General features: G+C 41.4%; 1 protein-coding gene across 1 annotated transcript in view; it reads right to left on the reverse strand.

The window, feature by feature from the left end:
* LOC146547387 (von Willebrand factor D and EGF domain-containing protein) overlaps positions 1–7,380 on the reverse strand; it is a 39,358-nt gene extending 31,978 nt beyond the window's left edge. The window contains exons 1-5 of the mRNA XM_085265096.1: positions 6,993–7,380; positions 2,621–2,805; positions 2,175–2,403; positions 1,845–1,910; positions 1,485–1,717 (exon numbers count right to left, since the gene is read on the reverse strand). Of these exons, the coding sequence (XP_085121222.1) occupies positions 1,485–1,717; positions 1,845–1,910; positions 2,175–2,403; positions 2,621–2,805; positions 6,993–7,095 (816 nt within the window). The 5' untranslated portion in view covers positions 7,096–7,380. The remainder of the gene's footprint in view (positions 1–1,484; positions 1,718–1,844; positions 1,911–2,174; positions 2,404–2,620; positions 2,806–6,992) is intronic.
* Between the last annotated feature and the right edge of the window lie 7,993 nt (positions 7,381–15,373).

Consider the following 15,373-nt stretch of genomic DNA (forward strand, 5'->3'; position numbering starts at 1 on the left):
TTAACCAATCTTCAGATTTCTTTATTCTTTTGCTGCTGTCTGGTTTTAGTGCTATTAGCAATTATTCTTCCTAGTAAATCTTCAGTTCTTCTGATTATTGTCTTGCATACTGAGCTTTCAAAACAAAGCTAAATTCGATCCTCCTAGGACACAAAGATGACGTCAAAGAACATCCACGTGCTAAGGTTTATTGAATAAACTCTTTCCATCGCCCTAAAGGCAACCTGGTAAAGAAATAAAGCTGCTGGCATTCTGATTTGATTATTAATAATAATTTGGAGCATTCTGAAAATAACCCAGAACTACAACAAACCATAAAATGTATCTGGTATTTTCGTGCTACTGTGAATCTGCTCTCTCCTAAGCCCTGAATGCAGATGGTTCTTGGTGCTGGACACTTTTTGTTTTTTGTAGAGTTTTGCTGAGGAGTCACAGTTGAGAAGGTGTTGGTAGCAAAATAGCAAACACTACCTGCGAAGGACAAAACAGGGTTTGCATTTGCTTAATTCAATCTTGAAATCATAAACTTTCATTTGGCTTTTTGTTGCCTGTTAAAAAAAAATCTACATTTTTAAACAATGACCAGGAGGACATCTTGACCCACCTATCTGGTGGCTATGTCGCAAACCCCAAGAAATGACCAGATTACAAGATGCAGACAAGCCAGTGGGTACCCTGCGTTGGTGTGCAATGATACTGTAAGGTCTGCCTCTGTGTGATATTTTTCAAAGCCATTTTTCCCTTCTCAAGATAATTAAGTGTTGGGCTATTTTTCCCTTTGCTTTTTGGAACATCTGCATAAACACATTTTGTGGGCCTCCTAATAATGCAATCTTTCTGCTGAAACTGGATAAAAAAACAAACAAAGGAAAACTTTGGCAGCCCCAAAACCCAAGTACTCGAGAATTTTGAAAAAGGAAAGCCACATGGACAACTCTGGAACCAGAAAAAATACACATTTTGGGATTTAGGCAAATGATAACGTGCAAAACTTCTCTTCGTCTGCAAGAAGGCATCATCCAAACAGCTGACAAGATGGTATCTCACAAGAAATATCCATATTTAATGTCTATATTTAATATAACCCAAACACTTCCTTTATCGTTGTGCAAGAACAGCTACACTACTGCATGAATGAAGAGTTGCCAAGATTTCAACGTAAGAAACAGCTTTATTTTATATACGTGCGTCGGTTCATGTAAAAATAACTTCCTAGAATTCACTGTGAAGATGTGAATGGAGATCGGCTTAAATGGGACACATATGGAGCAAGGCTTTTCCAAACTGCAACTGATTTAACTTCCCCACCCTTTTCTTGCATTCTCTCGACTGCATATGACACATGTTGCTTCTCTGCGTTTTCTCTGTGAGCCTGAACTCATGAAAAAAAAAAAATCAGTTTAGCATGATCATGGGCCACTCGAGGAGGTCAAACCCACCACATGTGCTCCCCAAAACTTTCAACACAGTCTGGCAGGAATTACCGTTTCTCCAAGCCTGAAGCGAACGCCATCCATCTCCACCACAGAGAAGGGCTTCAGCGTGGCTTCCTGTCTGATCTCGGCCTTCATGCTATTGCTGATGTGTCTGGCCCAAACCACCTGGAAGCCCAGCGTCTGGCTCCATGGTGGCGAGACGAAGGAGCACCTCAGGTGGACGCTGTGGCCGATGAGCTCCGCAGTGATCACCGGTCGGGAGGGCAGGGACGGGACGGCCTCTGAAAGCAGATTTGGGCAGTTGCTGAAGTCACAATAATTGGTTTTCTTTTTAATTTTTTACAGTAAATTGAGGATGCAGGGACCTTCTTTATACAGAGATGAACACATATTTTAAGAGTCTTGTACCTTTGCATTGACCGTTGTTTTCCACCTCCCCTGCTGGGCATAGCCTGGGCCCCAAATCTGAAGCAACTGAAAGATGAGATTCATCAAATATCTTTCTACTATTAGGCTAAAAACATATACCATAATTCATCTCTGTAATCTAAGAATAAAGTTAATTCAGTGAGGTTTTCGTTTTCTCATCCAAATGAATCCCTTAGAGTGGCTTGGCCAAACCATCCAACCTCAGGTTTCCTTTATTAGGGTCTTGCTGATATTTCCATCTACATCAGCTCCAACACTTTCATTAAACTTTGAACTTCTACAGCAAAAATAAAGCAGATGAATGCTCACCTTTTGCACAGTATCCCATGCACCCCTGCGTTGGCTGCAGGTAGTAAACCATGAACTCTCCACAGTTTCGCACCTTGACAGGGATACGGAAAAGGCAGCAGTCTTTGGAACTTCCGTGGAAGAACTGCCAGGTGGCACAGGCGGAGAGCTGGCGGATCTCGCCAGGACGTGGCAGTGAGGTGTCTTTCAGTGACAGCCACACCGGAGCCTGGGTACCACAGCGGTTCATCTGCAAGAGGCCGCAAACAGAAACAGTCATTACCTTTATAGAGGTGGTTATTATACCCTGCACCTGTACTGGAGGTGTCTATTATATCACTTGTTTGAATGATAGATATTTAATGGTGCTTTTTGGCAGTGAAGGAAGCAGTCAGTGTAGAGACTTGAAGGAATGTGAGCACAGACACCTCTGTGACAGAACTTGCTTGTCATTTTGACCATTTTACCTCAACACAGGCGGTCGGCATCTCTGCTGGCTTGTTGTTGATCCAGAACCTGTACCAGCCTGGTGACAGCGAGTGGTCACAGATCAGATCCTGGATGGCGGTGTTCTGGATTTCAGTGGAGTCAAAGTCAACACTTCGATAAGGATTGCTCAAACTCCGATGACCTCCCGGGTAACACTCTGGAGCTGAGAACAAGAACGACAAAGATGTCAAACTGAGAACTCGTGAAAGGGGTAAAGACGGCAAAATAATGTGGAAAAGAATTTGTTCATATGCCTTAAACAAAAAGCTACAGAGAGCGTATGTTATGAGAACCTTAAGTTGATGATGTTCTCTTGGAAGCTTGCCTCTGCAGGAAAAAGCAGTGTTTTCAAACCTTAAACCCCTTCCTCTCAATCCATCTGCTTTGAGCTAAATTAAATGAAAACTGGACATGATTAGATCAGGTCTTTATCTGTGTCAGAGTCCTGCTGTTTAGTTGTGTAAAAGACAGACATTGCAGAGGTAGACAAAACAAAATCACAAGACTTTGGGTGAAAACTTTTAACTTTTACTCTTTTTTTGTTTCCTACGCCACTTCACACTGACCTATGAATCACTCAAGGATAAAAAAGGCCCCACCTCAAGTGATGCACCAGCGTTGTATCTACACATAATAGACAATTTAAAAAAAAGAAACTGATTTAAAATGTATCTTTAGGCACTATGTTACTAGCAGCCTTTCAGAAAAACACATCGTTTGTTCCCATTTTTTTAGTTGGATCTATAAAAAAATGCAAATGTTCAACAGTGAGTGTTTACAGGCAACTGTTAAACACGGTGGAGTCTATGTCATTGTTGATGCTGCATTTCAGTCTGTGGTGTTGGAGATCTTGTCAAAATTGATGGAATATGAACACAGAAACAGTGCCATCAGATTTTGATCCACCATATAATACCATCTGGAAATCATCTGATTGGTAACAGCTTCTTTTTTCATCATGACAATGTTCCCAAACACACTGCCAATGCAGTAAAATCATACCTGTATAGAAAAACACACAGTGGAGCACTATCAGTCATGGATCGGCCTTCTCAGATCCTGAACCTCAACATTATTGAAGCAATGTGGGATCATGTTGACAGAGAACAGAACAAAAGGCAGAAACATCCAAAGAAGAGCTTTGAATGTCCTTCAAGAAGCCTGGAGAACTAGCGAACTCAAGACTTTTGCACACTAAAGTACACTCAATATCAAAGTTAATTAATTCTCAGTCTTGCAAAGCCAGAAAAAGGTGAAAAAACAATCAGTTATACACTAAACGGACATAAGCCTCGGTTTAAAGTTGAGGATGAAGGATTTAACTGAGCAGGCTTTAGTTTTAACTTCAGTATGACCTTCTGATTTGATCTCTAAACCCAGGAGTGAGAAAACAGTGTGTTTATTATAACAGAAGAATTATGTGACGAACCAGTAAGTGACCAAAACTCAAAGCTGTCTAAAGGAAAAGGTGACAAACAGAAACAATTTGCTGTTTTGTGTTAGGGTGTTGAACATCTCACCGCCACAGGTTATCTAAATTGCCTAGAATAACAGAAATTCCAGTGAGCCTCTCGCTTCTCTTAACTCGCCCCAGGAAAGGACGCTAAAACCAACGGCACATGACAGGCCTCTGAACACCGCCTGCAGCTGGAAGCTGAGAAGACCGGAGGAATTATTTCCACCAAACACGTACTTTTCCACACCGCCACACTCCCAAAAGCTCTACATCTGTGGAGTGAAATAGGTCAAACTTGTCAGCAGAGGTCTTTGTTAACAAACCTTAGAGGCAGATGAGTAAAGTCACATCAGGGAAAACAAATGTTCAGGGTATTTAGGATGTTTTAGGAGCCACAAAGTCATGATTGGGCAGGGTAAAGTTGCCGCCAGTGATCCCAAGCCTAAACAAGGGCTTACCGGCTGGTCTGCGTGCTGACAGCCTCTTGAAACCAAATGCTTTTGTTTACACTGTCGCCTGTCTGAGCGTCCACCTCGTCTGGAAGCTCCGCTGACAAGATTCGAGGTCACAGGTTGTCCAAACAACTAGGGCTTCAGGAAGGAGGTGCTGCTGGCTAAACTGTTCCAATTGGCGTCTTAATGAGTTTACAAAGAAGTGGGGGAGGTAAATGAGTAGCCCCCCTGGGGGGTTTAGAGTTATCCCACTGGGAGAGAAGACCCTCAGGAGCCCAGATGTGCAGGGACTTAACTGGGAATACTCCAGTTACTCCAGTTTCTCAGCAAAATTGTTGTGTTATCACCAAGGGAGTTGTTGGCCTTTTTCCCAGAGGGCCCACAGTCAGAAACTACACAGTCAGACCACCAGGGAAAGGGCAAAGAGCCTGAATGAATTGTGAAAATACTAAAATGATAGGATGATGATGAGTTACTCTCACTGATGAAAGCATTTTTTGTGAAGGGTAACACTTATAATGCTTCATTGTCTTTATTTAAAAACACGGTTTGAAGCAGTAATGATAGATAACCAGAAAATACATATTTTGCCACAAGTTCCTTAAAGAGGTTGGAAAGTGGCATTTATACTACTGACAGACCCCGAAACTCTTTAATAAAACCTCAGACTTCAGGGAAAGTGAAGAAGTCTCGCATTGTGTTGGATTGTTAATCTCTAGTTAGTCTTGGGGAGGAAGAACTTTAAAAGACAGGAATTTCAACAGGATGTTTCAGGAAGAGGATGAGGACAAGTGGTTGTGTAAAGAACAGGTAGTTATTAGGACATTATTACATGACAACATGAGTCCTCTGTACTCACAGGTCGGCCTTCACCTGTCTTTGAACCCAACCTTCATTTGTTCTGAGCAGCACACCTGTAAAACCTTTTTATCACTGGACAGTGATGCTGTTGTGTTCATAAAGGGGACCAATCTCTCTCTCTGTCACACACACACACACACACACACACACACACACACACACACACACACACACACACACACACACACGCTAAAAACCTTCAGACTTATAATTCACATATATACCTAATGATAACTTTATTAGGTACATCGTTTTAACTAATTACATAGCAGCAACTTAATGCACTTCGGTATGTAGCCAAGTCAAGATGAACGGTTAAAGTTCAGTATGAGCATGAGATTTAAGTGACTTTAAATGTGGCATGGTTGTTGGAGGTTCAGCTGGTTTTAACACTTTTTGTTCATGGTACATCTGCAAGGTCAGCAGGTTAAATGTACTTTTTTACTTGATAAGCTTTTTCTTTTCTTTACTACTGAATGTCACGTACAAATCAATAGAAGGCTGCTGTCAACAGGACAAAATGTGCTCAAATTGTGGTAAACTTTGCTTTGGCACAGTAATGTCTGGAAACCTCTGGGAAGACCCCACAGTGTTTCATTTTATGACTTAAAGTTTACAATGGTGTGCTTTGATCTGCTGCTGGACGCCCTGCAGACAAAGATGTGAGCGAGATCAAGACAGGGTGACAGGTTGGAGTAAACTGAGCGCATTTTTGTTACAGTCAGGACTCGTAATCGGCACAATTGCAGCTCCAAGATTTTCTTTGTTTTGGTCATTGCATTCACTCCCATCCTAAATTCTGACAGCTGGGAAAACAGCAGCTCACCAAATCTGACCTTTATGCGCACCTTTTTACAGTCCTCTTTGAAATCCCAGCAAGGGAAGAAGACCAGGGAGAGCAACAATCCCTTGAAATTACTGTATAATATTAAGTAACAGTGAATTATACTCTTTAATGAGTCATAACTCTGTGTTCTGATCTTGTTTCAATTATGACCACTTAACTTCCTGCTCTCTTCACCAGTTTGACATTTTTATTTCCATTTGGGTTCAACTTGCCACATTTTTTCCAAATGATAATCAGCTCCATGTTGGTGAATTAAAGCCCACACATGCATGACTTTATCTCTAAATGATGGGAAAAGAACCCCATTGCATGAAAGGGAAAATAAACTTGTGATCAGATAATAATTTCTGCACCAATTAAGAATCTTTTAAAAACATCTTTAGATCAGAAGGAGAGAAAAAAAATCTTTTCTCCAGATTCAAACATCTAATTATTGTTTCTCTCTGTTTCTTTGTGATTGGCTTGGCTGTGTTCTGGTGCCTTTGAAGGGTCCATTTAACCCTTTGGAGCTGAGTGATGGGAATGCAGTCCAAGTCACGCAGATTTCTTTTCTTTTCTTTCTTTCTTTTTACACGTAACACTTTCTTATCTCTGCATTCCATTTAAGAACACATTTCGAAGTCCGCTCTCAGTCTCGCTTTTTGCATCTGCTTCTATTTCAGCTCAGATCACGGCAAAGTCTTCAAACTAGTCTTTAAAAAGACCCGGTGCGTTTAAACAAGGCATGCACTTACCATGTTGCGCTATTGCCGCTAATTGCACGACCCCCAGCAGCAGAGCGATGCGTAAAAATCCAAAGAACGACAGGCGCACTGAACCAAATGCGCAACAGACCATGACTGCGGCTCCAGGTTAAACAGATGCAGCAGGCTCGGACCAGTCCACGGGTCCCATTGAAAGTTTGGAGAAATGTGGCGAATTTGGGGCAAAGTGCACTTTGTCTCTCCTCCGCGCATTCGCGTTTTGGTGATTAGAGGAAAGCTTGCGCTCCGCTCGCGGGAGACTGGCTTTCAGATCACTGAGAGAGAATAAGAAGAGGAGGGGAGGGGGGTGAGAGTAAATCACGGAGATGGTAGGTGGGTCCTCTTCTCTGTAATCCCCCGAAACATCACGTGGCCACAAATAAATTAATCATCCATCCCATTCGTCTTCGTCAGAGCTGCACAAACACGCCGTGCTCCTTGCAGGCTGTTTAGACCTACGGCTGGAGAGCCTGGGGACGCAAAGCTGTGAGTCAGTGTGAGCAAAGTGAAACTAAAACAACAGTTTAAAAAGGGTCACAGAAGCCCACCAGGGAGAACATGTGCATGTTTCGTAACGTTCCCCTCCTCAACCACAGCGCAATTACTTTTAAGTCTTTAAATCCCATTTTATGTGTTTTGCCGCTTTCTGCACATGGATGAAATAAACACGCATTTTTGAGCAAAAACATCACAAATTTTCGCAGAGACAATATCTCTGCAGCAGACCGCGCACACTGTGTAACTGCAGTGCATATGTGCGCTCCTGTGCAGCTGTATGTACTCAGCGCATGCAGTGAGAGCACGAGTGAAGCTGCGGAGGAAGTGAACGTCCAGTCAGGCTTTACTTTAGAGGAACAGGATTATAAAATGATGCACGAGAAATGAACAGAGTTACTCATAACTCATAGGTTGTTAGCATCGGTTGGGACACTGCAGATAAACAAAGAATGCACTGATTTAGAAGCATATATCCAAGCAAATGCTTCAAAACTGTTGGCACAGGGGGCACATGAGAGCCCCAAAATGTTTTCTCATTCTTAATTGATATCAGATTTTAGGACCTGTTTTGTCATGTTTCTTGTTTTGCAATGTTTACATTGTTCCCTGAGTCTGGACTGCAAGAGGTTTGGCAGGAAATATGCTGGACTAAGAAAGACCTTCTGTTAAAAAACAAAACCTCAGGATGACGGCGCATATTGCTTCAAACCTGGATAAGTGTCGTTCAGCTTTAATGGTGCCTTCGCAGATGTGCATGTTACGTCTGGCATGCGCGCTAATGACACACCCACATACCAACATGGACGGTAGCTTTGAAGTGTGACCTGATGACAAGTCAGATCATCCCTCTCGTCTTATTAGTTTCCCACTTCACAGCAATCAGCTCAGTCCACCTAAATAAGGGGTTTCCTGGCTCAGAGTGGGTCTTTGGGGTTGACTTACGGACGATCCTCCTGTTGGCGTTGTTCCCACATCATGATAATAAATGTTGTTCCAGGTTCAACATTGCAAGTGACCAATCACCTTCTTGTGACGTCATACTTCTGCGACTTCTCGACCTTAAAACAAATTTTCTTCACTTGTGCCCGCCTCTGTCTGTCAATCCAGCGCTCCACTTCACTTGCGAGAAACCGCCGCCTGTCTGCCGAATTTGAAGTCCTTTTAGGATAGTTTTTAAACGGTAAGCATTATACATATGTTCCTCACTTGGCTTGCTGTTTGTTTGCTAGTGATAGGCTACTTGACGACAGCATTAGCTAACCAGTGTTCTCTAGACCAGCGTTCCCCAACTTTTTTGGTGTTTCGTGGCGCAGGGGTTGGGTCAGGCAAAATTGCAGTAGCTTCCCTGATCATTTTACAAACATAAGTGAATAGAATTTGAACTAAAAGGGCTAGACTAATGGTTGCGTGCTGAATCTATGAATCAAAATATCACCTGGAAACATAATTAACTGGTCCACAGCTGTGAAACTGGACATGAGTTCTTGATTCCATGGAGATTAACAGTAATCCAGAAATTAACAAATTTGTCCTGGGCCATCGTGTAATTGTTGTCCCAGGGACGACATTTACGCGGTGTCCCAGGGACGACATTTATGCGGTGTCCCAGTTAATTACGTTTCCAGGTGATATTTTGATTCATAGATTCAGCACACAACCATTAGTCTAGGCCTTTTAGTTCAAATTCTATTCACTTATGTTTGTAAAATGATCAGGGAAGCTACTGCATTTTTGCCTGACAACATTTTTATGACAGCTATATTCACCTGTACATTTATTATATATCATAATACATTGACATGCAATTCTGTCTGGAGAACACTGGTTCGCAAGTAGCCTATCACTAGCAAACAAACAGCTATCCATTTCAGCCATTTCAAGGAAAATATATGTATAATGCTTACCGTTTATTAAAGAAAAGTATCTTGAGTGGAATTCAAACTGCTGGATCGGCGGACAAAAGGCGGTTTCTCGAAGAACATTTGTTTCTGAAGGCGGGTATTTTTCGAAGTCGCAAAAGTATGACGTCACAAGAAGGTGATTGGTCACTTGTAATGTGGACCCTGGAAAAACATTAATTATGATGATGTGGGAACAACGCCAACACGAGGATATCAGATCGTCCGTTGACGTTCATACCAAAGCAATCCTAGTCTGCATAGAGTTTACAGCTAACAACTCAATGTTAGCTTAGACCAGTCATGCAGGTCTAGAGACAGTTTGGCAACCTCTTAGCAACGTTTGGTCGCTAGGGAAAAATTTGTATTTCCAAAGTTTTGGAGTTCGCTGGTAGATGCCACAGATTATGGATAACACTGATTCCTTCAACAAGAAAACGAATCAGAGATCATTTCTTATCAGGACGTTTAGAGGCTCTGGAGTTACCCACAACGTTTTGGAAAGAGTTTAACTCGGCTTGACTGAAAGCATTTAAAATCCCAGTCTCCTATGGTAACCTGACTGTGGCGATTAGGAACAAACAGGCAGTTCTCAACAGGATTGTCAGAAGTACCAGAAAGATTTTTGGTCACCAACGAACTTCATTGGATAAGCTGTATCACCATGCTGTCTGTAAGGAAAGCCTGGTCTATTGTTGCATACCGAGGAAACACTCTTTATTCGGATTTTGAACTAATGCATCTTGAAAAAGTGTGAAATCAACAACTTTCAAAAGGTGGAACTTTTACTTCATAGGCGTCAGACACGTCACAGTTCCTCTACATCTTAGAAAGTAGTTTCATGAAATTTACGGCGGACAGTCTTATGGCAAGCAAAGTAGTCACAATGTAACTAACTAAACCATTTAAAAAATCAAAATACATAAATTTGTATTTTATGCCTGAGTAAATTGTGTAAATAATTGTTTTAAATAAAATATAAGAAAAAAAAAATCCTAATCATTGCTGGTGATTTTCCTTTGTTGGAAGGCTCTTTATTTGAATGTAGGAAACACTCAGAGAAGTTGGTGACTTTCCTGGATTCTTTTTCTTTTCTTTCTTTGTTTTGAGTTTTACCTTTGCATCTGTGGATGTGGAGCTCATGCACTGAATTACGTTATTCTGAAACCCCTAGACTCTCTCGGATTCTCTTTTTACTTAGTATTTTCTTCATTCTCTTTCCCATAAACACATATCAGACGAAAGGGATTGAATTATGTGGGAAAAGCCTTCAACTTCTTCTGGTGTGCCACATGATAGGAAAGCCCTTCTGAATAGCAGCCATTGGAAAGCCTCTGTTCATTATCTCTTCATGTGACTAAAAACAGTTTGTGACTGAGATGATTTCGCCGCGGGGGGGAAGCATGAACCCGGAGAGCAGAAACATAGAAGGTTGCCCTCCTGAGTTTAGAGTAAATATCAGGTGCTGGAGCCCGTGGAGACAGAACGACATACCTTTCCACTAAATCAAAGAGCTGAGAGGAGCAGCAGGTGTTCTGCAGTCCCCCTTTCATTGAGACTTCAGCTCTGTGAGAGAATCTCAGATCTTTAGCTTTCAGACTCACAGGGGTGGATGTTTGTAGCAGAAACATTGTGAAAACTGTATAATTTGTGTCTCTGTGTAGATGGCGAAAGAACGTATTATTTGATATATGGTGCTGCAGCAGTGAAGTATTACATTTAACTTAGTAACCTTTTAAAAATGGTTGCTGAGATTCAACCCAACAATGTTCCTTCAACACAAAACCTGCTTTAAGAGGAAATTTGTTGAGGTCTTTCTGCCTGTTATTTTCTGTTTATCCTGCCTCATTTGTGTGACGCCAATTTAAAGAAGAAAACAGACAAAGAAACTCGAAAAATACATTTAACGTCACAATGTGCCCAAACAGGTGTTTTCAATATTTTAATGCTTATGGCAAAATACATTAACATCCACCAGGGGGCAGCATTTTACCAGCATGTTTGTCGAGATGTATTGAATGCTAAACTGTTGAACAGTTGAATCCTTCCGCCTTCTGCTTTCAGGTAACAAGGAAATAATATAATATATAAAAAAAAAAAGAAGGAAATAATATACATTTATTCATCTGATTGGTGGCAATAAGTCAAAATTTTGACTCATTAATTTGAAATTCTGAGCTATGGATGACTTTTTTTTCCAGTGCCCAAAAAAATCTTCCATAGTACGACCAGTTGATGTTTTCTTTCGCCTTCCAGCGACTTGCCTGATTAAATAAATACAACAGTAAGTCGCTGCACCATCTTGTGGCAGAAATTGGTATTGCATAAAAGTGCAGCCTGGCACTAATTTGCAGCACGTAGATGTTTTAGACATGAAGACGTCTCAGTGCTTTCTTCAAATTCTGTTATAGGTATTTTTTTACAGGTCTTTATGTATTTTTAAAACAAGATAGGACATAAGTACATTTAAAGTACCAGTAATATCACTGTGTACAGCATGTTGTCAAACATACTGTACACAGTTTTTGTTTGGTAAGTCATCTTTTTCACACCTGTCCTGGAGACATTTCATCCAAATTAGACTGCAGACCGGTGGTGGCTAACTCCTGGCGGGTTAGAAAACATTATCTGCCGCCTCCTTTGATGTTTGTGCCCTGAGAAAGGACAAGAGCGGGGGGATTCGAGCTCCTGCCTCCTGAGCACTTCCAGATGTCACAAATCCTCTTTTACTGTGAGAAAAACAAGGGAAGAACATACTGGAGGCCTGTCTGGAGCTACAGTGCTCCCAAACATCTTGCAACCATACCGCTTTTGCACTCTTAAAAAAACGTGAGTCATTCTCGACATGTCTGCTAGTCTGACTTTTATAAACTCAAGCTTGGCTACTTCTAAACATGGCATGTTTTTCACACCAGATTACATCTTTTCTGTTGGGGAAAGAATCAAAAGCTTTACATCATTTTTAAGAGCGCAGTGAGAGGAAAATGTGATCACTGATTGCTTTGTTTACATCTGTTAGAGGAGTTACGACAAGCTAATTGGCAATTATTGCCTCCAGCCCTTGTGGGAAACACAAATGAGGAGCTCGTTTTCTAAAGCGTTTCATTGTAGCGCTGGGGGAAACGATCACAACTAGAAAGTTATTGTTCAGCATCTCAGGTCAGAGGTCAATCAGCTTGAGATAGGTGTTGTCTGAGTTGAACTGATGTGATTTTTAAGCCGCCAAGAGATTGTAACAGATTTTCAAGGATACAATGTTAAGTGATTTAGGTGACTTTGACCGTGTCATGGTTGTTGGTCTGAGTATTTCAGAAACTACTGATCTGCTGGAATTTTCCCATACAGCTATCTCCAGAGTTTACAGGGAATGATCTGAAAGAGAGAACCTACCCAGTGAACAGCAGTTCTGTGGGAGAAATTGCCTTGGATATGTTGGAGGAGAATGGCTAGACTGCTTAAATAACAGGTAACTTAAATAACACTTGTTAAAACCAGCGCAGAAGAGCATCTCAATAACAGCAGAAGAGCAAGCTGGGTGCCACTCCTGTCAGCTAAAAACAGGAAATTGAGGCTATAATTCACACAGGCTGACCAAAACTGGATAATAGAAGATTGAAAAGCGTTGCCTCGCCTAATGAGTCTTGATTTCTGGTGTAATATTTGTGTGGTAGGTCAGAATTTGGTGTAAATCAGTGGTCCCCAACCCCTGGGGCATGGAGCAGTACCGGTCCGTGAGTCGTTTGGTACCGGCCTACGAGAGTTGGGGCTCGGTTGTGAAATGTATGGTTTTCAGGGTTTTTATCGTTAACTCAGTTTCCCTGGGTCTTTTCCCGTGTTGTAGTTGTGTGTCTTGTTTTGCAAGAAATATTTACGCATTACCATAGCGACCAGAGCGCATTAAGGGACAGAGAGGAGGATGTTACTCTCATTGTTGTTGGCACATTTCAGGAGGACGCTGCTAATAAAGTTACACAATTACACAGTGAATTCGTGTTTATTATTATATTTACAAAACACCACAGGTTTTTTCTTGGTCGTATCATTTTATTTTGTTGTATTTATCTGCAACACCTTAAAGGCCGGTCCGTGAAAAATATTGTCTGACATTAAACCGGTCTGTGGCGCAAAAAAGGTTGGGGACCGCTGATGTAAACAACATGAAAGCATAGATCCATCCTGCCTTGCATCAACAGTTCAGACCCTTTTTCCCTTTTAACAGGAGGAAACCTCCAGTAGAGCCAGGCTCAGAAGGGGCATGTCAATACCTTTGTGACTACAGTGTACCCATCTTCTGATGGCTGCTTCCTGTACTCCACAGTCACCAGATCTCAATCCAATACAGCACATCTGGGAGTGGAAAAGGAGATTCATATGATTGATGTGCAGCTGACAAATATGCAGCAACTTTGTAATGTCATCACATAATTAGAGACAAAATCTCTAAAGTGTTTTCCAGCACCTCATTGAATCTATAATGAAGAATTAAAACAGTTCTGACGGAAAATTCACGCCAGTATTGACAAGGTGTACAAAATCATAAAATCTTCTAAAAGTACCAACTGATTGTTAGGTGAAAAGGAAAAACCCACCTCAAACATCTTCACATGTTGGATTTGATTCAAGAATAAAGTTGCGTCTTGCAGTGAAACAGAGGTGTACAACTTAACACCTTTAAAACATGACTTAGTGTTGTCCAGCCAGCACCCTTCCTGTGACACACGGGCCACTGCAAGGTGACTTTGACTAGTGTAGTGCCTATAAGAGATGTTTAAAAAACTCCTTCTGCTCAATGAATCTATCATTTGAAAGACTTCTGAACATGCTGGCAGAATGTCTGTTACAGAAAATCAGTCAACGGATTTGATTTAGTTAACAAAGCCAGAGAATCAGTAATTAAAACCCTGATTGCTTTTTCACTTCTGCTCACTGTCCTCACTTTCAGAGGGGATTTGTCTGCTCCTTTCTCCCAGACAAAAATCTTGTGTCCATTTTATTCTATCAAAATTCGTTAAAACCAATAAAACTTTAAAAGAGTTTATAGTTTTTACATGCACGCGATAACATTCAAAAACAGTGGTAGCAAGCATGTTTGGAAAAATTCCCAACACTGCACAACATTGGCCTGAGGCAGCATAAAGAAAAGCAGAAGTTTTGAACTCACACACACACACACACACACACACACACACACACACACACACACACACACACACACACACACACACACACACACACACACACTTTTTAAAAATGGTTTATGGCATCTTAAAGGTACAGTCAGTAATTCTGTACTCAGATATACACACAGATTAATGTTTAATGATGTCTCCCAACAACTGAGTTCTCATAATACTTATAATCAATGTATGAATAATACACAGGAGCAGGTTTGCACTTTGTGGAAGCAGCCACGTTGCTCCACCATATTTGAATACAGTGGCTGTGAAGGACGCTGCTGTAGCCAAACTAAGAGACCTGTGACTAAACTTTCACCACTGTCAGAGTTTGAAGGGAATGGACCAGACATGGGACATATTGTTAATAATGATTTGCTGCCATCTAGTGGACAAATGGCAGAAGCCTGAAAGAAAAGGAATGACAGCCTCCAGCTCATCACCGTGCAACTCAAGTCAAACTTGGTGGTGTTTATACTTGTATAAATCAGCAGTTTGAGAGCATGCTGAAGGAAGAAATAAAAAAAAAATCTTTTTTTGCATGGACACAAAATCAATAAAGGAATGTTTACAGTTTGATTCCGGCGCTGGATGGGAGTAAATCCTCACACAGCCTGGCTTAGCATCCGTTGGAAAGTCTCAAAGCAGAAGAGCGGACACTGATGCAGCTACAGAATAACGTCTTTTGATCACATGGCCAGCTCTGTTTTCACGTGGAACTTCGCTCTGTAAGTTTGTTCCATTTTCATACATGAAACAGAAACCACAAAATGAGGAAGTCTTTCCTGCTCTGCCTTGTGTG

This window comes from Mchenga conophoros, linkage group LG23 (genome assembly GCF_057382185.1).
Source record: "Mchenga conophoros isolate Kocher_MC1m ecotype Shallow Benthic linkage group LG23, M_conophoros_male_GT1.1, whole genome shotgun sequence".
NCBI classification, from domain to species: Eukaryota; Metazoa; Chordata; class Actinopteri; order Cichliformes; family Cichlidae; genus Mchenga; species Mchenga conophoros.